The following is a 26,450-nucleotide window of genomic DNA, read 5'->3' as shown; positions in this document are numbered from 1 at the left end:
TCAACAAAACTACTACAAAATATCAAACCAATAACAAAACTCTGCAATACAACCCTGCAGCGTTTTAAGTCCTACAACATTTATAACATTTCCAAGTACATTTGAATGTGCAGTATGTAATTTTCGGCCGCTAGGGGTCACTCTCCTGAAACCTCTATCTCTCAAAACAATGACAAAGGTCGTGTATTGATGACTCCACAGCCGCAAGGAATTGTGGGATGGCAGCATTAGCGGAAAAAGCATCTTCCTTTCTTCAGCAACCAAGCAAAAGATTTTTCATCACTTATTTTATTGAAAGGTGTGACTTGTACTTGCTAACAAGTTAATGTTTTGGTCACCAGTGACCGCAGAGAAGCATAATTTCACCTACATGGAGAAGGGGGGGAGCCAAGTCCTGAGTGCGAGTTGTGCGCTGGTATTTTGTGTCCCCGCTCCTCCTTCAGTAGGAACGTTTCTCCTTGGTTCCTTTTATCAGCATTTTCGAGAAAGAGGCGATGACGTCATTTACATGCGATCATGTGAAACACTCAGTGTCTTTGAATAGAGGATTTCTCTGTGTTGGAACATTGTTGAAAACATTTAAGATAATGTAAGTAGACAACAACAAAAAGTTTATGACATAGGTCTACTCATTTTTAGATCATTTAATCATTAATGTAATAAATGTAATCTTACTTAAGTTTACATATTGCATCTTTAAAACCCGCAAACCTGGCAACATGGGGAAATGCGAGTTGTCTTGACAAACTACTGGGAAGCTAGTAGTTCTGCCTACCTTTATCAGCTTCAAAACTATATTTAGCGTTCGAATTTCACAATAATCTTTACACAGAATGTAAGCCAAGCTTTATTTTATTACAATCTGATGAAACCCCCCTCCCTTTCCCCATATGTCTCTCATTTCCTGTCTCTCTCTTTCTTCATCACAACTTCTCATCCTCCCTCATCCCACTTTCTTCCCTCGTTCTCCCCCTGCTCTCCCATCCATCCATCTCGGGCCTGCCTCCTCCTCTGCGTTGCCGCGCGCACGACTCAGGCGGAGAACCTTCTGCTGGATGCCGACGCCAACATCAAGATCGCCGACTTCGGCTTCAGCAACGAGTTCACGCTGGGCAACAAGCTGGACACGTTCTGTGGCTCACCGCCCTACGCCGCCCCCGAGCTCTTCCAGGGCAAGAAGTACGACGGGCCCGAGGTGGACGTCTGGAGCCTGGGCGTCATCCTCTACACACTGGTCAGCGGCTCGCTGCCCTTTGACGGCCAGAACCTGAAGGCAAGTGGCTGGGAACCACACTCAGAGACCGGAGGTTCTTGAGGAGTGCTGTGCATAGGGTGCTGTGGGTTTATTTGGAACCGTAATCGCTCTTTGATTTGGTCAAATCAATTTTTTATTTTATTTTATTTTTTCAGGCAGGAAAAAGCAAGAATCTCAAAACACAGCATGTTTTGTGTGGCTGCATTGCATTCTAGTCTTTTGGGTCTACTGTCTGTGGAGAAACTGCTCTCTCTCCTCTTAGGCTACTATTTATGATTGTTGAATTTCAGTCCAAAATGGCGGCTCTAGAAAGAAGCCCTCGCTCTTTGATTCTGAGGGACTGACACCAAAACCTGATGTTTACCATTTTGTGGGAATAAGAAAAAAAATATATATATATTTTTTTAACTTATTTTATTTTGTATTAGGTTGATACTTTACTCACATACAATCACAAACATTCACATACAAACACATAATCTTGAGTGTCTTTGATCTCTTCCAACAGTTTGATATAGATCAGTTTGATTAGAGGGTGAAAAAAAGGAAAAACATATATATGACAGACATCCTTTACAAGAGTATTTCAAACAAGTAAATTAAATATACAAACGAATAAATAAACAAGTGACAAAAAGAATATATATATATACACACACACACACACACACACACACACATACACACATACATACATACATAGTATGTTTTTGTTTTTTTGTAATCAAATCAGATATTCGAATATTCGGGGGAAACCTCAATAGAATATTAGAATTTGAAGAAATCGATTCAAGGACAGCCCTAATACATACATACACACACACACACACACACACACACACACACACACACACACACACACACACACACACACACATATTCATTTACATACACATATTTTACACATACACCTCTAAAAAAAAAAAAAAAAGTAAAAAAAAAAATCCCAGATGAGGTCAAAGATATCACAAATGAAGCCATAAATCACTGATAGTGTCATGACAGTGATGAGGTGGTCATAAATCCGCCACAGACAGTGAAAAGATCAGATGCCAGCAGTAAGTGCCAGTGGTGGAATCAGTGACATTGGAGCAGATGCAAAGGTTCTGCTATGGTGTGGTCCACCAACTGGTACTGTATGATATCCCTTTAGTTGAGAGTGAACTCATGATAAGCCTCATGTAATGCCGTATTGGGGCCCAGTGGTTATCTTTGCATCAAGCATTTTCTTAGGTTGTGTGAGGGAGCCGTGTCTGCTGCTTATAATATCAAACTAACTGATGTATGTAAACCAACCAAAAACTCTTTATTTTTTGGGAATGTGATAGATTTTTGTTCATATTGGTGGCTGTGTGCCTTCACCAGCTGGACATCATAGTTCACACACACACAAACACACACGCACGCACACGCACACACACACACACACACACACACACACACACACACACACACACACACACACACACATATATATATATATGTATATACTGTGTATATATATATATATATATATATATATATATATATACAGGGCTTAAAATTTACACATATTTTTGCCAAATCCCGCAGATTTGTAATTTATAATGCGGGAGAAGTCCCGCAATTGTTTGTGCACCGATGTCTATTATGTTAACACATTGACTGCCAGACGTTTTTTTTTGCTGTAGATAGCTTCTGCCAAGCCGTTTTTTGAGGATTATGGCTCATTTTATAAGAGCCGAGGATTCGTTTCAGCTTGGAGTTTGTGAACATACAATATCTCAAAAGTACTAATAGAATGTGTACTTTCTCTGTCTAAAAGAGTTAGTTTGTAGAGTTAGTAGTTATGTAAGCATTAGCAGTTGAATACAGCATGGTTTTAGCGTGAAAAAGAATATTCAGAGATAAACGGCTTTTTGTGAAATTGGATGGAACTGTCACTTTAACCATTCATTTTTGGCTCTCTCTCTCTCTCTCTCCCTCCCCCTCTCGCTCTCTCTCTCTCTCTCCCTCCCTCTCGCTCTCCCTCCCTCTCTCTCTCTCTCTCTCTCTCTCTCTCTCTCTCTCCCTCCCTCTCGAGTTGCTTCAACTCCGCCCTCCGTGGGCGGACAAGCTTGTCACCAGTCAGTGCTTTGCTGCTCTCCTGTGCCTGTCTGCACAGCCGCTGTTTGAGGAAGTCGGGATGGACTCACTCGTTTGGAGTTTTGGTTGAGAGAAGCTTTTGCGATTCTGGTCATATTTATGCTGCGTGTTTCAAAGTGTGTTCGTCCACCTGTAATCTATCACCCGATCATAGTAGATCGGCTGAATCTATTATGTAAATTTGCAATCCCGCATCGCCAGCAATCAGCGCGAAAAGGAGAATGGCTGGGCTGAGAATGGCTTGACAAGTTAAAAAAATGCTTTCCTTCCTCTAGCAAGGAGAGCACTGTTGCCACTTAGTGGGTCGGTGGAATGGGTTGTAAACGTTCGGTGGCTCCAATAATTATATAAGAGATGTAAAAGGCTTAGATGCACAACCCACCGTCAAAAAAAAAAAATCGATGCCAAAAACGTGTAAACACGTTGTTGGCAGGGAACAGCTGGATTCTGAAAACGTGTTCATACGTTGTTGGCAGTGAATGAGTTAAGGGCTATTTAACCAAATTGTTCAGAGGGCCACATTGTCAGAAACCTAAGGGGTACACTTGACACAACGCGCCACCACAATTTTCAAAACTTGTATTTCACTACATTGCAAAAGTAGCTTAATTTTCATTTAAAAGTGCTTAATTTCTGTGCAACAAAAGCTGTGTTAAAGCCCCAAAAGTAAACACATTCGAAACAAATCTAAATATTCTACAACACATCAGCCATTTGAAATATAATTTGGTCAATTCTGACCTCTCTTAGCTACACCACAGCATTGTAAACATTTATAGTGCATCAGGAAAGGAAAACAACTGTAAACATTCTTTCTTGTTTAGAACCTACCTAGCTGTAGCACACATCTCCTGAAAAACCATTTATAATGCATCTTTCTTGATTAGCTACATCACAGCGCCATCTCCTGAAAAACATTACGGTAATATTGCACCTTTCTTGTGGCTACATCACAGCATCTCCTGAAAAACATTTATAGTGGATCTGACTTGTTTAGTTCACTTTAGCTAGATCACATCTGGAAAACAACCAGTCGGGTGTAATAAGTAAATGAGGTTTAATTATAAAAAAAGAAAAAAAAAGAACTAATCCACCAGTTGAAGCCCTGTGTTAAGCCGACAGAGCCCAACAAACATTTGCTGAATATGGACACAGAGAGGACACGGAGTGGTCGCCGTGTCGGACACATTTAGAGGGTGGACTCAATGTTACCTCAGGCAGCCGTGTAGCCTCCCCGCTTGGCAAGCAGCATATTTGTTGTGACCAAATATCGCGCATTCAAAGCACTTCACACTCCCAGAGCTGGCGTAACCCATATAAAAAAACCTCGTGTTTTACCCGAAATGAAACGTCCAGGTTTTGTGTTGGTCGGTGGCTCTGGAACAGCCGGCTAACGTTACAGTGGCTAACCGGAGCTATCGTTAAATTGCATGTGGGGTAAGTCCCTCTATAAACCATAATATCTGTGTTGTTTCACCTTTGATTGAAAAACGCTTCCACCTGATTCAATAAAACATGTGATTTTATGTAATACATAAAACATCAGTCAACATCCCATAATGTATTTTCTTTAATCAGGTGGAAACACACAGACAGATAGCCTAATGGTTAATAGTGGGACAGACTTCCCATTCACTTCAATAGAACGCTCCCCGTCTCTGCGGACTGGCATGGTCTGACGAGTGACGTGTGGTGGGCCTTTGTCCATTTGTTGGGTCTGCATACCCCTGCTCCCCTGCTGTGCTTTTTTTTTTTTTTTTTTTTAACCTTCTGCCTGCTGTGGGTGCTCTGTGCGTTTGTTTTTGTTTGTGTGTTTGGTTTTGTGTTTTGCTGTTTTTGTGGAGATTGTGTGTGTTGTGTTGTGGGTGGCTGGGGACGGAGGGCATGTTATTTGTTATTGCATTCTTCGCTGGCTATTTGCCCCTCTGATGGCTAAAAAATTAATAAACATACTTTAAAAAAAAAAAAAATAGAACGCTCCCCAATGCCAAATTTGTTACAGCTTTGCCAGTAACATGACAGTAAGAAAGGCAGATGTAGTGAGCAAAGATGGATGATTTAACTATGATATACACTGTATGTAAAATGAAAAATAGATGTCCAAAAAGCGTAGTTCAAAGTTCAAAGATTTGTTATAATCGGCATTGTCCAAGATGTAGCCTACAAAAAATGAAAAATGGATGTCCTTCTATGTCATGGATTGTTTGCTGGAAGGCATGGTATTGTCCAAGATGTAGCCTACAGAAAATGAAAAATGTATGCCTAATTCTAAGAGTTCAAATAGTTCTTCTATGTCATGGATTGTTTGCTGGAAGCCACGGTATTGTCCATCAGGTGAAGGGTACATGGCTCTAATCGCCTGCACAACACACGCTGGCAAAACAATAGACAATGCCTTCCAAGTCTCTCGCCCTGTAGAACCCACTCGAGGAAATGTCGATAGGCTGTCAGGCGACACTGTCTGCAAAAAAAACAAAGAAAAAACAATATTAGAACGGCAAGCCTATTTTCGTTTGCCGTTTGACGTTACATACAAATGTTCTGCTAAATAGTATTATGCAAAAAAGATTGGTTATCATCATAATCTACTGCTAGCTATCAGGACTAACTTTACAGACACCAAAACAGTATAGTAACGTATTGTTACACGTATCGTTGTATCGCTATGAAAAACATCATCACATAATTATTAAATTTATTCCCAGACGCCACTCTTCTAAGACCAAAACAGTATAGTAATGTATTGTTACACGTTCTGCTATTACAATACTTACTTGATGCTGCTGGCCTTGGCTGTCTCTTCCAGTTTATTTTCGATCTCCTCAAAAAAGTCTCTAAAACCCGATTTGATGCAACCTTACACATCCCCCTCGTTCCTCGGCATATTCAGCGACTTCTTCAAGAAGAAATTTGCCTCTGTGAAATTCGCTGTAGCAGAGCGATCCATCGGAGCACATTTGCGGCAGCGGCACGATGCAGAAGTTGTCCCCGGCATGGGCAGCCTCGGGGCTGGGCTCTGGTTCGTCTCCAGCGGCCTGCTCAACTGCCTCTTCTTCTTCCATACGCTGCAATTCCTCTGCACTGTATTCTGGCTCATATAGCGTTAAGTAGCCCTGAATGTCAGAGTTTATTAGCACACTTTGGAAATCATCTTCATCCATATCAAACTCTTCAATTTCATCAGGAATATTTCCTTCAGCCATGGTTCAGTCGTAGTAGCTTTGCTTTAGCAGTGTGAGCTAAGTTAGCTAGCAGACCGATGCGGGCAGAAAAGATGGCTGACGGAGTGTTTTGATTTCGGAGCTGTGACGCTGACCTCTCTGCACGTGGAGGCGGGCACACACACAAAAGAGTTGTAGTTCTAATCTACAGCCCTTCCGCATGTATGATGCGTCACTCTGACGCGGTTGTGACGTAGAACGCGTCAGAGCGGTGAATGGGAATGAAAAGGGAGTACAGCCAAGAGGGTTTACTGAGGGGAGGTAAAAGCTGCCCATCTACTCATAATACTGACATTGTAAGGATACAAATCTGGTTGAAAACCGGTAAAGCCATCCTTTAAAACGTCTATATGGAGTTGGTACCAAATATTGGCCTTGTCTCTATTTACAAATGGTGCAGTAGATGTGTGAAATGAGTAGTAGTTTAATCCTTTAGTAGTACTGTAGTTTGTATTCTGTAATGCTAACGCACCCTGCAGTAAAAACGGCAACTAAGAACTACAGAAAATAAATAAATAAAAATAGGTGTTATATCCAAGATCCAACAGATGGCGATGAATGCCCCCCTAGAGTGCTAGCAGAAAGTGGAGACAAATGTGTATTTAACCCCACCCCATCATACTGCATGCAGTTATATTAGGGAGCTAGGGATTGCAATTTTATGCAATGGACACTCTGACATCAGATTGGCGTTATTAGACAATTTCAGGCTAGTGTAAACATACCTTTAGGTACTGCCTACTCCCTTTAGGTAGGAGTGGTAAAATAATTATTTTTCTGATACTTGTATAGCCAATGTATCAACTGTTAAACTATTAGCACTTTCCCCGCCTCAATCCGTGCTTCCACCGCCATGCGATAGATGGCGCTCCCGGCCACCCCACGAAATGCTACTGCACCTCCGGAGTTACCCAGAAGCAACGGGCACCAATCGCCAAATCCAGCCCATAGTGTCGCCAGCCTTTTCTAACCAGCTATTGTATATTCTCTCCAGACCTCCGTCATTTGAGCCAGAGGTCCACTAAAGGCTGACAATCTCTGTCTGTTTACGATAATTATAATAATGTTTAAAAAAAATACATGGTAATGATTTCAACTGGCTCCTTGTTTGTGTGTAGCCTGGTCTTGTTCTTGCTGTATTGAACTTGAGCTGTAGCCTACTGTATTTTCTAACTGATGGACATGGCCCACAGGAGCTGAGAGAGCGTGTGCTGAGGGGAAAGTACCGTGTGCCCTTCTACATGTCCACAGACTGTGAAGGGATCCTACGCCGATTCCTGGTGCTCAACCCCTCCAAACGCTGCACCCTGGAGGTGAGGAGGACAAAACACACAGCACATAAGATATAGCCGACGTATCTCGCTCTAATGTTTACCGCCCCCACACGCAGGTCGGCTAACGTTCGTGATCCCCACTGCATAAGGTCACGTGATCAAACCCCCGAACTGGCACACTCACCCACATCATCAGTTATCTCGCTCTCTCACACGCGCTCTCTCTAACGCACACGCGCACACACACACATTGTACACGTATTCTTCCTCCTCATTCGCTGCATGTACTCTTTCTTTCTTCTCTCTCTCTCTCTATCGGCACCTAACCAGTGTTAGGTTAGCTTGTCATTTGATTACGATGGATTTCTTCATTATGATTGACAGTTGGTTTTAACATCTGTGCTCGCATACTGCTCTGCTCCAAAGATCCACAGATCAAGTGAAGAAGCATCACTCTGCCCACAATATCTTTTTTTTTTTGCCAGCGCACACAGTGGCGGGTTTGTCCACCCAATTTGCAAGCCGATTTGGAAGCCAATTTGGTCTCACACAGAAACCATAAAACCTGCCACTACCGAACTTGGTAGGTAGGTTCACAGAGTCACCTTTTACTATGGGTGGAAAAATTACACTTGTTGACCACTAGGTGGCGCTATAACAGCCCTCTTTACGTTTTGGTCCATAACTTTTGAACCGTAGCATCTACAATCAAAATTCAGTCATTGCACATCTGCTGATAGAGGCCCTGCCTATTTCCGTCTAGATTTTCTGCCATTTAGAATTTTCTCCAAAAGAGTTTTTTCCGCTATTTCTCCTTCAAATTTTGTCCAATTTTCACCAAACATCACACAGCGTGTGTGAACTTCCTACACAAAACCTATTTCGCGTTTTTTTGCAAGACCGCACCGTTGCGATAGAATCGACTTCCGAACTTTTGTGGCTGTGGCCTAGTTCACAAAATCGCCCTAACTCTGGAACGCATTGTCCGTTGCGAATGAACCTTGATACAGGTGTGCAGCTATGTACTCTGAGCTGATAAAAAAACAATTGTCATTTCAACTATAGGGGGCGCTATACATAGCTGCCCTCTATACATTTTTGTCCATAACTTTGGAACCATAGCTTCTACGATCAACATTCTTTCTATATAGACCACACCCTGTATTGCCGTTTTTTGAAAGACCTCACGGTTGCGATATAAACACGATTTCAGATGGCAGCCCGTTTTTATTGTCACACGAACACACTACAACACATGCATGCGGCCACAACACACACTCATGCTGACGGTGGCCGGTGAAATATGTCCTCTGCATTTGACCCATCCAGGCTTGTCCTTTCCTCCAGGGGGCAGGCCAGGAGCAGTGGTCGCTATTTCTTTCCAGCGCCCGGGGACCTTCATTGGACCATCATTGGACCAACTTCAGATGTTGTCGTCACTGGTGGGATGACGATCTTCTGCATGTTTTTAGTGGGGGGTTATGTACGGAGGAACCCCCTGGGGGGTACGGGGAGAACATGCAAACTCCACACAGAAAGGCCCTTTCGACGAGATAGCCCACCTGGGCAGTAGGCACTGACGATATGGGGGGGTCACAACTCCAGCGCCCACAGCGTCCCAGGTGGGAATCGAACCCAGGACCTTCGAGCTGTGAGGCGACAGCGCTTACCACTGCACCACCGTACCCCGTACTTGCAACTTGCAAAGTATTGTGGGTGGGGCCTATTTCACAGAAATCGCTATTTCGCCTTCTAATTTTGTCCAAACTTCACCAAACCACAGTACACAGCATGTGTGGACTGTGCTGCTCAAAACTTATTTTGTGGTTTTTTGAAAGCCCGCACCGCAGCGTAGGCTATTTCATCATGAACTTATGATTTTGGGATACTGATAACTGGGAGAGATGTAACTAGAACAATAGGAGTTGAAAAGGCACCATGAGGCTATAGAGAGGGGTGGGGTCCTTTTAACGCGACAAATACACATCTTTTAGAATTTCACAATAAATACACACGCACGCACATACATACATACACACACGCACACACATTAATGTATTATAATAAAATGTTTTCTTAAATGCAACTACATAATTAAATAATAAATAAATAATAAATCATTTCTTTCTTACCATACTGATTTTCCATTACATCCTTCATACTTTTGCCACCGACAGCCCTCCACTCTAACAATGTCACTGCCTGCTACAACCAACAGGCTCGTCATATGCTAGGTTTCGACCAAGCCTTGTTTTTTTGACACAGTTAATATAATTCCATTGTCATTTTGCACACAAAGTTCTGCATCAGAATGTAGGCCATTATTACATTCTTTACAATCTTCCTTTGCAGGCCAAAATGTCAGTGGAATGATTTGCAGAACAGAACAGGCAATGGCCAATTTCTATTTTAGGGCCAGAGTGATACCTCTTCTCATGATCTATGCAGCTTTGAAGCTTTGATTTTGGTTGCATTTTGTAGCTGCCTGGTCCTAGTCTCAACGCCAGACCCATGAGAGTTCTTGCGCTGATACACTACGTTACTGCATGCTGCAGATCTCTCTCTGGGTCTGGGACACTTTCCCTCAGCCGGCTGGTTATGGGAGCGAACCGTTCACTTGGCCAGTAATATGCCAGTGATGGATTCAGTCCTCCCCAATCAGACGACACGGGAGGCGCAGCCCATTTTTCGAACCGCTCTCTCATCGGTGCTACAACCTGTCACTCATTCAATTTCAACCCGCCTTCAAAAACCAGCAGTTGCTGTGAAGTGTCACAGACTCACTTATGTAGTATGCAGAGCGCAGCGATTCAACATAATATTTGAGTCTGGGGAGAGACTAGCCTGGTCCTGGCTGCTGGCTGCTTCTCTCCGGCGTACTTTTTTCGTAAGGAGGTTCATTCAACTTCGTTCCACATGGCAGAACATGATAAACGTCTATGGAAGCGTTGGAAAAACCAGTATAATAGTATTATTATTATTATTATTTTAATTGTGGTGGAAACTGGGACAATTTTAGGTAGTGATTGTTGAAAACCGGGACATTTCAGTGTCCCGAGAGATATCCTGTCGGACTCGGCATACCCACGCCACGCGGAAACCAGGACTGTCCCGGGCAAACCGGGTCATCTGGTCGCCCAACCACTGCACTACACTAACCAACCACTGCACTACACAGGCTACTACAGTACAAGTTACACTACTAAGCTATGCCGGGCTCAAAACACCACTGGGTAAGTGAAGCGCTAGCTGGCAAGTACAAGTCATGCTGACTTCAATGGCGAAATCCATTTTGAAATTCACCATTCAAGATTCATTTTAATAGCCATAGTGAGTACTTCGATTACAAATTAGGGATTTGACCTTTTTTTTGCAAGTAGTGCAAATTCATTGCTCGGTTGTTGCGAAAATTGTGTTTTTAACAAGAAACTGGAGGGGGCTTTACCAGCTGGTCCCTCGCTCCCGCCCACTGCCACTGAGAGTGCTCTACATTGGCTGAAGCGCTCTGTCGCTCAATCATCCGCTAATCTGATCAGCCACAATGGAGTATGGGATGAGTCCTTTTCTGTCCAGAATCAAATGATTTATTGTCATGATTCATCTTGGCTTGGTTCCAGGCTTAAAACTCTTCTCTTCATGAGAAAATTATTGCGGAATTCACTTCTGAAAAACCGGAGCTGTGAAACACTGTTTGATCTCTATACAGCGCAATATATCCCAAACGGAATTCATATTCTAACGCAGATTTTTGTGTGTTTCCATTTCTACAGCAAGTCATGAAGGACAAGTGGATAAATGCAGGGTATGAGGAGCAGGAGCTGAAGCCCCACATAGAGCCTGTAGAGGACTTTAGCGATGCAAGTCGCATAGGTGAGTCAGCCCAGCCCGTCTTAACAAAACTGGAGAATCTAGTGTAATAGAAAAATTGCTTATCACACTAGTCAAGCAGTTTTCTGTCACAATGTCGTGCCTTATCTCTTATAGAGAGGCAAAGTGAACATCACTTCCTGCTTCAGCACTGTACCAGAGATTTTCTTCCGCAAATTATTTTCCCATAGACATTTCGTAAAAAACTTATAAAAATAGTTTTACTTGGTTAAACCAAACGGTTCAGCTATATTTAGAATCGGGAGAGACCATAGAACATTTCACTCCGACCAAAACTTAAAAAAAACATCTAAAAAATATTGTCTTTAAACCTGCAGTTTTTATAAACGTTTTGATCTGAGTGAAATGTTATACGATCTCTCCTTGTTCCGCCCTGAATATGTTTTGTATGCTAAAGAAACATTAAGTTGACTTTTGAATATGTTTATTATGTAAAATACACTAAGTTGGCTGTTGAAATAAGTTTTGTATTGTTACATGCACAAACAATTGGAACACTTTTATTTTGAAATCGCAATGAAGCCAGAAACAGGAAGTAGGAAGAAAAACGACATGTGCTGTGGAAATAAGCAATGGCTGCTTCTTTGCTGTTTCTGAGAACTACTCCAATGTAATGCTTCATGTGCATCCTTCAGAAAGCAATGGCTGTAAATGTTATATTCTTTACATGTTTGATGATTATTAGTGATGACTTTCATGGACATTTTCTAAGTTTGTAAGAACATAACAGTTTAATGTGTACAAGATAACAATGCCATATACTTGCCTGCTACTCACCTGGTTGTCTATGTTGATGTTAGTATTCATATTCACCTCTTGTATACTTACCTGCTACCTGTTACTTACCTGTTATATACTTACCTGGAAATACTCTGTGAAAATATGTCTATAAGAAAAGTCATGCATTTAGTGTTGTTTTAAAATAAGTCTAATCTACTGAAGGAAAAGTAGTCTACAATGTTAATGGCTATGTTAATGTTCATATTTACCTGTTGCTCAGTGCTCACATAGCAATCCATTAAGACAAGTTTTCTGTATCTTCTTTTCTAGTTTCACTCCAATTCAATGTTGTCATCTCGACTTTCCTGATGTGATCGAAGTCATTAAAAGGAGCAAGCACGCTCACTTCCTGGCTCTTGAAAAGGAGTTTGGCTGGCTGTTTATCTATGTTAACACTTTGGAAGTAAAACACATAGCCACTTCTTAACATGCAGTGGAATCCGAGAGAACAGTACACTCCTGTTTCTAAATATATCATTACCGTTTGGTTTGAACAAGTAAAACTATTTTTCTAAGAATTTTAGGAAATGTCTATGGGAATTGGGAAATAATGGCAGATGAAAATCTCTGGTACAGTGCTGAAGCAGGAAGTGACGTTCCACTTTGGCTCTCTTATACTTCCCTGTCTGTGTGCCTCAGAGGTGATGGTGGGGATGGGCTTCACACCAGAGGAAATCAAGGACTCTCTGCTCAATCAGAAGTACAATGAGGTCACCGCCACCTACCTACTGCTGGGCCTCAAAAGCGAGGTGAGCTGTCTAAATGGAGCAAACATTTACCTTCGTATTTTACATATCCTGCGTTTAGCTGTCCCTCTTATCCAGAGCACTTTGCAACAGGGGAGCTTGAATCCCCAGGTCACCAAATTGACATGCAACCAAAGTTAAGAAGGACAACGCTTCGGGCTCTACTGGAATTCCCGCACAATATTCCTGTGACCATAGAATTATCATGGAAGAGCAAAGTAGACATACAGCAACAGCTAAGCAGAGACGTAGAAAGCAGGTCGCTTTGGATAAATGCGTCTGCTAAATGACATCATACATTTTTGAAAGGAATCTAAGGCCATGTTCAGTGTAGGAGGCCACATCTGATTTGTGAACTTTAGTGACCTATTAATTAGGGGTGCACAGATCGATCGGCAAGCAATCTGTATCGGCCGATTTTGACCTCAAATATGCGATCGGCTGGTTGCCGATATTTCGGCTGATTGCCGATATTTTTTTATATAAAATATATATATATATATAAAAAGCCCTATCACTAATCAGGCTTTCCAACGATATAAAATACAATGCCAATTGGTATTATTAAAGGGGAGAACTAATCGACCTAAAATAACGTTTCCAAACTTTCTTTGAGGAGTTTATATATCGGTGATCTGTAATCGGTGATCGGTCGATGATCGGTTGGGCAGATATTTCCCATAGGCAATCGGTGATCGGTGGCAAAAAACGTGATCGGTGCACCCCTACTATTAATGATTCTATCCAGATTGGTTTTATGAGTCTGGACGCTCCAAGTCTGATTTGTGTCACTTGTCCCAAACCACATATGGAGGTAGTTTCCAATCTGCTTTCGACTGATGTGACTTCAGTGTGGACGCGCTGATCACCCAAATCAGATTTGAGTGTCTTTTGCAGGGGGCGGGGACTTGAAGAGCAGAGAGCAGACATGCAAACACTGCCAGAAACATTGTATGTTGGCTCATTGGCTCATTGTATCTGGACACACAGATCCGACTTTAACACTTGCCCAAATCAGATTTGTGGCAGTGCGGACACACTCCCAAATCAGATTTGGGAAACCAAGATAATGATGATTAATGACTTTAGCAGCAAATCGGATTTGCCTGTAATGTGAACATGGCCTTAATGTTTCATTAAAAAACCACATCGTCACATCAGTGCATTGCTGCAATTATGTGGTTGTATATAACGTTTTTGAAAAGTCAGGAAAGGTCAAGTGGGATTCAAACCTATGATGCAAGTCCAATGGAACAACAGCAACCCTGACAACTAGTGTGTGCAGCAAGAAAACACAGAAGGTGTCCCTATGATAGCGGAACTGTTTCCTGCTATTGTTCTAAGGCAGACACCTGCAGCTAGCTACTGTTACGACCATGTCATGTTTACAACCAGTTTAATGATTTAAAAGTCAAGTACAACTGCTTTGTTTTAATCACGCTATCGCCAGTCATTTAGCATCGCGCTAGGCTGGCCCTAGCTAGTCGCTCACCCTGGCTCCATGCTAATGTAAACAATGCAGTTAAGGCATGAGCAATCGATTGTCGGACGTCGCCCAAGCGTGTCCTATGGCTTTCTCTCATCAAACTCACTATCCTAAACTATTTGGACATTTAAATGGCCGTGTATTCATATTAAATTTGACATTAGATTGTTAGACATGTCTAAAGTAATTCCACAACAGCAGCTGATGTTCGCTGAAATGAATATCCTCATAAAAACGACCGGAAAGTGTGTCAGACCGGATGTGACGACTCAGGACAACAGCAGCGGAGGCTGCCTGCATGACACAGTTACATTAGACATTTTCCAACACCCTCTTCAGTCACCCCTTACACCTAGCACGTACATTTAGCACTTACACGTAGCACTTACTCCTAGCACGTACATTTAGCACTTACACCTAGCATGGGACTGTGTGGCTATTGCAGGATGGCGGTGATACTCGCTCAGCCAGCAGCCTGTCCCTGGCGAGGGTACGACCCAGCCCCATCACCAACGGGACCAACAAGCACTCCTCGGCCACTGGCTCCTCTTCCTCCTCCTCCTCCTCCTCCCATAGCAAGACCCAGCGCAGTGCCTCCACCTACCACAGGCAGCGACGGCACAGTGACTTCTGTGAGTCTTTTGGTGGTTGTGTGCCTCAGGAGTCATGTCCATGTATTACTTCTTAAAGCGGCTATGTTTACTGAATCAGAGACGCAGGCTAAAATGCATGTTAAGGTGTTTTACTGGCTGTGTAGGCTATACATATCCACTGTCAAATAATGCCCCTATCCATGAATCCACAAATAAAATTAATTTCTGCCTATTTGCGTTCTCCCATCAAAAATGTGGCAAGCGTACTAAGCTAGTTACTGCTTAGTACACTAGCTAAGTGGAGCTGGAGTTATGAAAGCTTACTTGGTGTGAAGAACTTTACCAGCGATAATGTGCAAATATTGAGTTGACACAAATAACAAAAACTAACAGGATAACACCAATAACTGCGATATTATCGGAATGTCTCAAAACCAGCATAAGAGTTTATCCAGGTTATTGTTAATGGGATACGGCGTTATGTGGCAGCTAATAAACAGGATGATTGAATATCCTGAAAATGGGGGAAATAGTGTGCTTATAAACATCGCCAGTGGAACATCGACTATATTCTCAAGCTTAATTTAAGGTAGGGCGCTCGACATTTTTGATAAGTCTCTCTCGACAGAAATAAAAGAGGTGCACGCTGTTTTTAATTGATACTTCAGTGAAAGGTTTCAGTCGTCTCCACGGTAACAGGAGCCCCGCCCCCCTCCTCCTCCCAGCAGCAGCATCTGCTGTATCTGTATGTCCCCTCATCGCTTTTGACAGACAGTGGCTCGCTCCTCTTTTCAGAGAATCGCTCCGCTCCTCCAGACCTCCACTCCGCCCACACCGAGCCCTGACTCCGCCCACACGAGCCTTGACTCCGCCCACACCGAGCCCTGTCTGTTTTCCCCCGAGGGAGGAAGTTGCTCCCTCGGGCGGGCTGGCTATCAGACACCGCTACACTGACGGAACTCTCTCTCTAGCCAATCACAGTACGCAACAAAAATAAGACGGTGTCCGCGAGATAACAACATTCTCCAGGTACGCGACACCAAAAGAAAAGTGTCGAGACACTTTTCTTCCCCGGTAGGTAAAGACATCCTATCTGTCGAGAGACGGTTTCAAAAGTGTTGAGCGATGAACCATACATTTGGCTTCGGGGCTCTGAAACATGAATGGACACTAGCTTCTAACACGTGCAGCATATTCCTTCCATGTGTCTTTGAGTGTTTCCTCTGCCACCAAGGCGGGCCCTCCATGCCAGTGATGCACCCCAAGCGGAGCCCGACCAGCACGGGCGAGCGGGAGCTCCGGGAGGGCCGCATGCCGTCGCGTAAGGCCAGCTGCAGTGTGATGGGAAGCCACAGCCTCCCTCCCTCCAGCCCCATGGTCAGCAGTGCCAACAACCCCAACAAGTCTGAGATCCCCGACCGCCGCAAAGAGATGACTGCCACCACCGTAAGAGTGGGAGGGAAGTCCAAGGGAGCAGAGCTTAGTTTGACGTCAGTTAGAGAAGGAGGAAGCAGAGCTTAGTTTGACGTCGGTTAGAGAAGGAGGGAGCAGAGATTAGTTTGACGTCAGTTAGAGAAGGACGGAGCAGACCTTAGTTTGACGTCGGTTAGAGAAGGAGGGAGCAGACCTTAGTTTGACGTCGGTTAGAGAAGGAGGGAGCAGACCTTAGTTTGACGTCAGTTAGAGAAGGAGGGAGCAGACCTTAGTTTGATGTCGGTTAGAGAAGGAGGGAGCAGACCTTAGTTTGATGTCGGTTAGAGAAGGAGGGAGCAGACCTTAGTTTGATGTCAGTTAGAGAAGGAGGGAGCAGACCTTAGTTTGACGTCAGTTAGAGAAGGAGGGAGCAGACCTTAGTTTGACGTTAGAGAAGGAGGGAGCAGACCTTAGTTTGATGTCAGTTAGAGAAGGAGGGAGCAGACCCCTTAGTTTGACGTCGGTTAGAGAAGGAGGGAGCAGACCTTCATTTGACGTCAGTTAGAGAAGGAACGAGCAGACCTTAGTTTGACGTCAGTTAGAGAAGGAGGGAGCAGACCTTAGTTTGACGTCAGTTAGAGAAGGAGGGAGCAGACCTTAGTTTGACGTCAGTTAGAGAAGGAGGGAGCAGACCTTAGTTTGACGTCAGTTAGAGAAGGAGGGAGCAGACCTTAGTTTGACGTCAGTTAGAGAAGGAGGTAGCAGACCTTCGTTTGACGTCAGTTAGAGAAGGAGGGAGCAGACCTTAGTTTGACGTCAGTTAGAGAAGGAGGTAGCAGACCTTAGTTTGACGTCAATTAGAGAAGGAGGGAGCAGACCTTAGTTTGACGTCAATTAGAGAAGGAGGGAGCAGACCTTAGTTTGACGTTAGAGAAGGAGGGAGCAGACCTTAGTTTGACATCAGTTAGAGAAGGAGGGAGCAGACCTTAGTTTGACGTCAGTTAGAGAAGGAGGGAGCAGACCTTAGTTTGACGTCAGTTAGAGAAGGAGGGAGCAGACCTTAGTTTGACGTCAGTTAGAGAAGGAGGTAGCAGACCTTAGTTTGACGTCAGTTAGAGAAGGAGGGAGCAGACCTTAGTTTGACGTCAATTAGAGAAGGAGGGAGCAGACCTTAGTTTGACGTCAGTTAGAGAAGGAGGGAGCAGCAGACCTTAGTTTGACGTCATTTAGAGAAGGAGGGAGCAGACCTTAGTTTGACGGCAGTTAGAGAAGGAGGGAGCAGCAGACCTTAGTTTGACGTCAGTTAGAGAAGGGGGGAGCAGACCTTAGTTTGAGAGAAGGGACGGGCTGTGAGATGTTGCACCACAGTCTATTCTTTAAATTTAGGTGGTTGTTTGCAGTCAAGACCAGCTAGGCTCTGGAATGACCTGCCTGAGGAGCTTGGGCTTGCTGTCATCTTTCAAATAACTTCTTAAAACTTAATTTAATACAATAGAATAGTTTTTATGTGATATCTTTTATTCCGTTAATTTTTCTTACTATTGTTTTTACTCTATCCTTTTTATTAGTTTGACGTTGGGTTTTATTTGATTGTTAAAGCAAAAATGTTTAAAAAAAAAAGTTAGCTGTAGTAATACTAGTAGTGTCGTTATTATCATGACTAATATAAATGTGTAACAATTATAGAATTTGTAATGAATGGAACATTATAATGTGCTTTTGCTGCTCCCCTGAAAGGTAATTTGTGAGATAGCGAAGTGAGATAAAGAATTGTACAGTAGATGCAGAAAGGGGGATTTCTATGTCGTGACAGCTGGTACATGATGGCAAAGTCTTAGCTCTCCTCTGCCTTGACCTCTGACCTTATTCCCCGCTCTGTAGAATAACATCCCTGGAAGCGCCATGACCCGGCGGAACACATACGTGTGCACAGACCGTTCAGGCACTGACAGGCACTCTCTCCTGCAGAACGGCAAGGACAGCAGGTAGGCCGCATCATGGCTGCCTTGGTGCTGCTGGGGGTTTGAATGCCTGTATTTGTTGTTACAGTCTGCTCGTAGATGGCTCATGATGCTGTGATTAGCCAGAATGGCATCACAACTCATCACTTATGGGTACACCTAGGTTCTTGTGTGTAACATAAATAATCATGATTTGATTTGATTTATGGGTTAGTAATACCCCGTTCAAGACAACTCGGACCACCGGAAAAAATGGGTTCCGACCTGTAAAAAGTGAATTGAACGGTCGTCCAGGCCGCAATTACAGCTCGGAAATTCGGGTATCATTCAGAGCTCCGCTTCGTCGGAGTTGACGTCACATCCAGACATCTCATCCAAAATGTTGCATTACCGCCTCCACTTCCCAGAACCCTCCTTGGTTTTTCCCAGTGTTTTCCCTCCGACCGGGTAGTGCAGCGTGAACGCAAATATGTCTGGGGCGGAGATTCCGAGTTTAAACTCCCGGCGGTCCGAGTTGTCATGAATGCGGTATAAATAACTTTAAAATACTTGAATCAAAAAGTCACTGGATAGTTCTTGCTTGGGTGTGATAGAGTCAGAAACAAATCATCATTCTGTGTATGTTTGTTAAATGGTTCATTTGTTTTCATGTAAAGCGTCTTTGAGTGTTTAGAAAAGCGCTATATAAGTCTGATCTATTATTATTATTATTATATATCATGGTTCTGAATTGTCAGCTTCATCCAATTTAATTCATGGATTCTGAATCCTGTTTGGGACTATGGTCAAAGTACATTTTTCAGTCAAATTGAAATAGGTATGAATGCTTGCTTTTTTTTAAGAGTCTCCCCCCTTAGTCTTTTGAGATGATGAATCACACTGTTTTAACAAAAAGGCATGGATCAGGTGAATTAAAAAAAGAAAGAAGAAAGTACATGAAGCGAAAAAAGGCCAAAAAAAAAGGAGCCGACGGCTGAAAGAATAACTCATTTGACTCCCGGCAGCTCCCTGAGCCAGAGGCGTCCGGCCTCTCCCTCCACACTCAGTATTTCAGGGGCGGGGGCCTCGTCCTCCTCCTCCAGTGACCGGTGCCGGCTGACCCGGGGCTCCACCATCCGCAGCACCTTCCACGGGGGCCAGCTGAGGGACCGCGGACCCCCGGTCTACTCCGCACCGCCCACCTCCCCCACCCTGTCCCACCACGACACCAGCCCGCTGCCCCACGCACGCAGCCGGGCTACCTCCAACCTCTTCACCAAGCTGACCTCCAAACTCACTCGCAGGTAAACACGCACCAAAGGCCTCAAGAACACCCAGGTCGCATGGCCGTAAATAGTCAAACTATGCTAAAGGCTATAAGTTTCTTCCTTTCTCCCATCATAGACTTGATAACTCTTTAAAGGGATAGTTCAGATTTTTTTGATGTGGGGTTGTATCAGGTACTTGCATACAGTCAGTGTACTACATCCAGTAGAATGCAGCCGGCCCGGTCCCAGTTTGGAGAAATGGAGACCTAGCCACGTCACGCAAGTAGAGCTGTCTGCGGAGTGTGAACGGGGACACAAGCAAAAAAAAAATACATAAAATGTTTCCCTGAGATGCCAAGTTAACATGAAAATATGCTGTGTGCAACTACCTCATACAACCCCACATCAAAAAATCTATAATAATACTATAATAACAACAATAACTAACTCTATTGTTATTACATTTTTGTTCAATGTTAGCATTAGATCATCAGTATAAAAAAAACACCACTTATGACGTAATAATCGCTGGTTAATGTGATATTGTGACGTTATTATATTATCCAGCAAATTATTACATTAGCCAGGCCTAATTACGTTTTCAGCCCATTTAGATGGACATTTTATCACATTTGTAAGAAGTTATCATATTATCTGGCAGTTATTACATCATCAGCTCCTACACTGCTCTCCTTCGCAGCTGTATTGTAAAGGCACTAAAGCCCCTGACCTTTTCATTGCTTATTTGGTTGCTTCTATTTTTTGGTGATCTAGGAAATTAAGCTTATTCCAATGTCTGACTGTGAGTCACTCTGGATAAGAACATAAGCTAAAATGCTAAAATGCTGAGAGAGTGTCACTCTAGAAGTGAGGAGGTATCAAAGCCCATACCTACTCATATGGTATTGTTGTTGTTGCAAAGCTCCACGCTTGAATAGGGATCCATGCTTATAGACAGGCAAAGTGACCGCCTACTTCCTGCTTCAGCACCGTACCAGAGATTTTCATCCGCTATTTATTTTCCCATAGACATTTCGTAAAATGCTTATAAAAATAGTTTTACTTCGTCAAACCAAACGGTTCAGCTACAGTATATTTAGAATCGGGAGAGACCATAGAACATTTCACTCGGACCAAAACTTAAAAAGACTACACAGAAAAAATATTTTCTTTAAATCCGCAATTTTTTTTACGTTTTGGTCTGAGTGAAATGTTCTATGGTCTCTTCCGATTCTAAATATATCTGAACCGTTTGGTTTGACGAAGTAAAACTATTTTTATAAGCATTTTACTAAATGTCTATGGGAAAATAAAGGCGGATGAAAATCTCTGGTACAGTGCTGAAGCAGGAAGTAGGCGGTCACTTTGCCTCTATAGGAGTGTTTTATTTTGGCGAGCCCTTCTGTGCCCCTGGATCATCCTGTCCTCCCCTCTCCCTCCCAGTCGTCATAATCACACACATGTCTAATCTGATCAAACCTCAGCTTTAATCCTGGCCAATCAGCTCCTGCGCTGTGCTCTTTTCCACCACTCGCTCTCCCGTGATTCAATTCTACTCTCTCTCGCCCCCTCCCTCTTCTTACCCCCATCTTCCCCTCTTTTCGCTCTGCTTCCCCCTTTCATGGCGTCAGGGTCAACCTTGACCCATCTAAGCGCCAGGGCTCAAACAAATCAGTCTCGGGTTGTACTCTTCCACAAGGATCAAAAACAGTTAGTAAGTTCCCATGTCTCTCGCTTCTCTCTGCTTGCCCGCCTCTGTGTCGCCCGTCTGCCTGCACCCGGTCTACGTCTGCCCGCCCACCCAAATACTCCACACACCCCATCTATTCATGACTCCCTGTCTGCATGGCCTCTATTCAGCTAACCGCTAATGTACCCATGCTTTTGGAATATGCGCCGTCGTCTGCCTTCGTGCTTGTGCCTGTCCAGTTCCCACACTTTTGGTTTTGAGCCTCATTTTATGTTAGAGGGACAGCTCACCCTGAAATACAAAATACATATTTTCCCTCTCACCTGTAGTGCTATTTATCCATCTATATAATTTTGTGTTAGTTGCCTGGGTTGCGGAGATATCGGCCGCAGAGTTTCTGCCTTCTCTCCAATACAATGGAACTGGATGGCACTCGGCTTGTGGTGCTCAAAGCGCCAAAGAAATACATTTGAAAAACTCGACGGCAATGTTTCTTTCCAGAAATCATGACCCCGTTACTTAAGATAATCCACAGACCTTGTTATGAGCAGTTTCATGGAGGAACTATTTTCTTTTGACCGAACTACACCCGCTAGCTGCAAGCTAGTTCCTACATGAGACTGCAAAAGAAAATAGTTCCTACATGAAACTGGTGACAACAAAGTCTGTGCATTATATTGAGTAACCGGGTCATGATTTCTGGAAAGAGACAATGCTGTTGAGTTTTTCAAATGTTTTTTTTTTTTTTTTGTGCTTCGAGCACTACAAGCCGAGTGCCATCCAGTTCCATCGTATTCAAGAGAAGGCAGACATCTCCAAAACTCAGGCAACTATCCCAAAACGATATAGATGGATGGATAAATAGCACTACAGGTGAGAGGACAAATATGTATTTTGGATTTTATGGTGAGCTGTCCCTTTAAGTTTTGGCACAATGAACGGGAATGTGTAGTAAAGTCTAAGGAGTGCATGCTTTAAAATGTGTGAATGAGCAAACTCCATAAGAATGCATTCCCGTAAGGTGAGATCAGGACGCACTGTCCTGCACATCAGGTGAGATCAGGACGCACTCTCCTGCACATCAGGTGAGATCAGGACGCACTGTCCTGCACATCAGGTGCTTGATCAGGACGCACTGTCCTGCACATCAGGTGCTTGATCAGGACGCACTGTCCTGCACATCAGGTGCTTGATCAGGACGCACTGTCCTGCACATCAGGTGCTTGATCAGGACGCACTGTCCTGCACATCAGGTGCTTGTGGTCACTTGTAGTTGATGCTTGCTTGGTCTTCTTCACCCTATGATTTCCACGTCTAAATGCCATCTCATCTCATCTCCTCGTTGTGGATTGGTCATCAGGCGCATTGTAGTCTATGGTGGATTACCTCTTACTCTACCTGTCTGTCCTACAGGGTCACAAATGAATCTGAGGGAATCAGCCGATTTGCGGTCGCAAGGTCAGTATCCTGTGCCAGAGAGCGTCGACATGTTTCTGGCACTTATCCGTCATTAGAATCTCATAGACTGTATAAAATATGGAAGTAGCCACGTCACCCATTGGTTCGGGGACTCCCGTTTTGAAGCCTCGAGTTTGGCATTTTGACTGTCGCCATCTTGGTTATTTGGAGCCAGGAGCAGCGAGCATGAGACCCGGCACCCGGGGATTCCAAAAGAGCCGCGGTGCTATTGGTGCGTGATTGGCAAGCTGCGTTATCACTGGACAGGCGACCTGTCAATCACGCACCAAAACATAGTCTGTTTTATTGTGTTATTTTACTCTCTTGGAACACAATTTACTAAATGAACATCATGCTATATTGAAGAAGACTTAAAACGAGCGATTGAGACCATAAACCCATTAGTAAAGTGTTTACTGAGGTCATAAATCAAGTGGGAAGTAGGGTAATTTTCTCATTGACTTCCACACAATCCAGTGCTTGAACATGTCTTCCTTCTTCCCTCTCTCCTCCCAACAGTCGCTATCTACCTGGGCATCAAAAAGCGTCCGAGCCCCGGACCATCGGACGTGGCTGGGATCTGAGGGGCGGCGTGGCGCGGCGGGACGCTGCAGAGGTGGTGCTGGCTCTGCAGGAGGCGGCGCTGGGGTGCGGCTGCCAGGTCCACCATGCCGGCCCCTTCCTGCTCTCCTGCGCCCACGGGGCGGCGGGGGGATGTGTGGCTTTCCAGGCCGAGGTGTGCCACCTCTCCACGGGCACCTCTGGGACTTCTAACGGGGTGCGCTACACGCGACTCTGGGGGGCGCCGCTAGCTTTCCGGGACATTGCCACCCAAATCTCCAAGGACCTTGAACTTTGAGTGAGGGCGCGCGTGTTTGTGCGTGTGTGTGTGCGCGTGCGTGTGTCTCTCTCTGTGTGTGTGTGTGTGTGTGTGTGTGTGTGTGTGTGTGTGTGTGTGTGTGTGGGTGTGTGTGTGACATGTGCGCGAAGATGGGGGGGGGGCATGTGAAAATAATCACGGAGAAGGGGCGAGGGGCTGGACCCAACAGAAAGACTTCTCCTGTCTCTTACGTGGAACATTGACCACCACCCCCCCTCCTTTACACACACACACACACACACACACACACACACACACACACACTCATACACACACACCTCACCCATGAAGTCACACAGACTGAGGCAGCCCACCCAAGCTGTGCCCTCCAGCTCACCCAACTTCTCTACTGAGCAACTGCACCCACTGGACCTGGATCGGAGGGAATCCAGAATCCTGATATTTTTTATCGCTAATCTAGCCATAAAGACTCTTTTTATTTTGTTATTTATTGCCCTCATCGTTGTTTTCGAACCACATCACCTTCACCACAGCAGAAGACATCTCTTGAACCACATCACCTTCACCACAGCAGAAGACATCTCTTGAACCACATCACCTTCACCACAGCAGAAGACATCTCTTGAACCACATCACCTTCACCACAGCAGAAGACATCTCTTGTGTAACGGGCGCCATCGACAAGCCACTCTTTCCTCTTTCTTTTTGTGCGTCACTTCTACATACGCCACCCATTTCTCTCTCTGTTTTGACATCGATACCAATGAAAGTGATTATCCGCTGACTCCTCATCACCTAGGGGGGACAATAATCTGCACCAACGAGGAGACAGTCCAACTCATTGAGCAGCCGCAGAGAGTTGCATTGCGTTGATTTGTGTACATAAAGGGGCATCAGCTGCAATGCATTGTTGTCAGTGGGAGCGGGGCTGACAGGGCTTTGAAATAGCCAATCAGAGGCCGATGCTGACAAAGCAGCCAATCAGAAGCCCACTTCGACACTGATTAACCAATGACATCATCAACTGCATTAGCTGGTAGGGTGGTTTTCCCTCGCATTGGGTTAGCTCAGATCCACTGCACAGGACAACATTGAAGATGTAGATATGTTTAATGTAAGCCAGATTTGAATGGGCACAGGTGGAAGAGACAACATGTTGGTCCACTAATCTCATTTTCCATTTCAGATTCTAGCTGCACCGATATGGAAATGAAATCAACACAGCTGATTTGGGTTAAATACAAGATGGATGGTACATTATAGCTGTCAAACCGCTGTTACTGTAACTGACTTTTCTACTCCGTAGCAGCTCCTCCACAAGGCAAAATGAACTTTGAAAGGGCTACACAGTACATGTACACACTGGATGATATCCTTTCAGAGAAACTCCTCTTGCTCTCTGGTTGGCTGGGTTCAAGGTCCGTCAGCGCTGGTCACGGTCAGTCAAACTTTACTCATGTTTAAAGCGTTCCGATCTCCTGTGAGCCCAACTTCCCGCCCCGTTTCACCCCTTTTTCCCCCCAAGAGTTGCAAGTCATGAAACCGGTGATTTTTTTTTTTAAGACCCTAACTCAAAAGTCCTAGTTGCTGAAATCTCGCAAGTTGGTTAAAAATGAGGGGTGACTTTGTGCGACGTGCAAAGCGGTGGTGTGCGCCTTTTGCCCTTGAACGCCCTTAAGGATATGCCAAAACAGAAAGCGGTTAGACGGCACACCACGGTGAATGACAACGATGGAGAAAAGTGCTTATTTTCAGTGCAATGCAATTCTTTGGTTGTATTCTGTGCCATGTGATCTCACCTCAGTCATCATCTCAGTGTATTGAAGGGAGACACCAAAAGTGGATCGGCCAAGCAGCGCAGCCTCTCACATTACAAGCCCACCTTCTATCACTCTCACACACACAGACGCACGCACACACAGACACAAAGACGCACACACAGACACAAAGACGCACACACAGACGCATCCACACCTAGACACAGACTCGGCACAAGACAGTCAAATAGCCCAACTCCTCTTCTTGAATAGACTACCTTCCTCTTTCTTCTTCTCGCTCTCCCTCTCTCTGTCCCCCCCCCCCCCCCCCTTCCCTCCTCTCTGACATCCTTCAGCATTGTGGCACTGGTGGACCTCCGACAAAAACTGATCCGTTCATAATTGATGACTGGGCCGTGGGAAGTGGAAAGACACGACGAAGGCAGTGTGGACAGTGTTTTCTTCTCGTTAGTCCAGTTGCCTTTAAAGTGAACGACCCCCAGCGCCTTCATACAGTACATATTTAATGTAAAAAAAACTAAAAACTAAAAAAACTAACAAAAAGAGACCCAAAAAAAACAAGAAAAAAACGGAGAAAGCTTTCTATTCTCCCTCCCTGTTTCTAGTGAATAACGTACTGTGATATTTATGTAGGCTACAGAGATCACGTTGTTTGGCTGCTGATTTACTGTTGATACTATCTCAGTTGTGGCTTT

The 26,450-nt window shown here is 44.2% G+C and overlaps 1 protein-coding gene across 1 annotated transcript in view; it reads left to right on the top strand.

Moving 5' to 3' along the window:
• The window catches only part of mark4a (MAP/microtubule affinity-regulating kinase 4a), a gene marked incomplete at its 3' end in the record, with an annotated part of 89,859 nt that extends 65,864 nt beyond the window's left edge, over positions 1-23,995 (top strand). Inside the window, exons 8-17 of the mRNA XM_083633242.1 lie at positions 1,037-1,273; positions 7,794-7,913; positions 11,645-11,744; positions 13,182-13,291; positions 15,220-15,406; positions 16,602-16,813; positions 18,662-18,765; positions 19,746-20,024; positions 23,092-23,136; positions 23,656-23,995. Coding sequence (XP_083489368.1) covers positions 1,037-1,273; positions 7,794-7,913; positions 11,645-11,744; positions 13,182-13,291; positions 15,220-15,406; positions 16,602-16,813; positions 18,662-18,765; positions 19,746-20,024; positions 23,092-23,136; positions 23,656-23,995 — 1,734 coding nt within the window. The remainder of the gene's footprint in view (positions 1-1,036; positions 1,274-7,793; positions 7,914-11,644; positions 11,745-13,181; positions 13,292-15,219; positions 15,407-16,601; positions 16,814-18,661; positions 18,766-19,745; positions 20,025-23,091; positions 23,137-23,655) is intronic.
• Positions 23,996-26,450: the final 2,455 nt, after the last annotated feature.

This window comes from Poromitra crassiceps (genome assembly GCF_964638095.1).
Source record: "Poromitra crassiceps genome assembly, chromosome: 1".
NCBI classification, from domain to species: domain Eukaryota; kingdom Metazoa; phylum Chordata; class Actinopteri; order Beryciformes; family Melamphaidae; genus Poromitra; species Poromitra crassiceps.
This window is presented reverse-complemented; position numbering and strand designations above follow the sequence as displayed.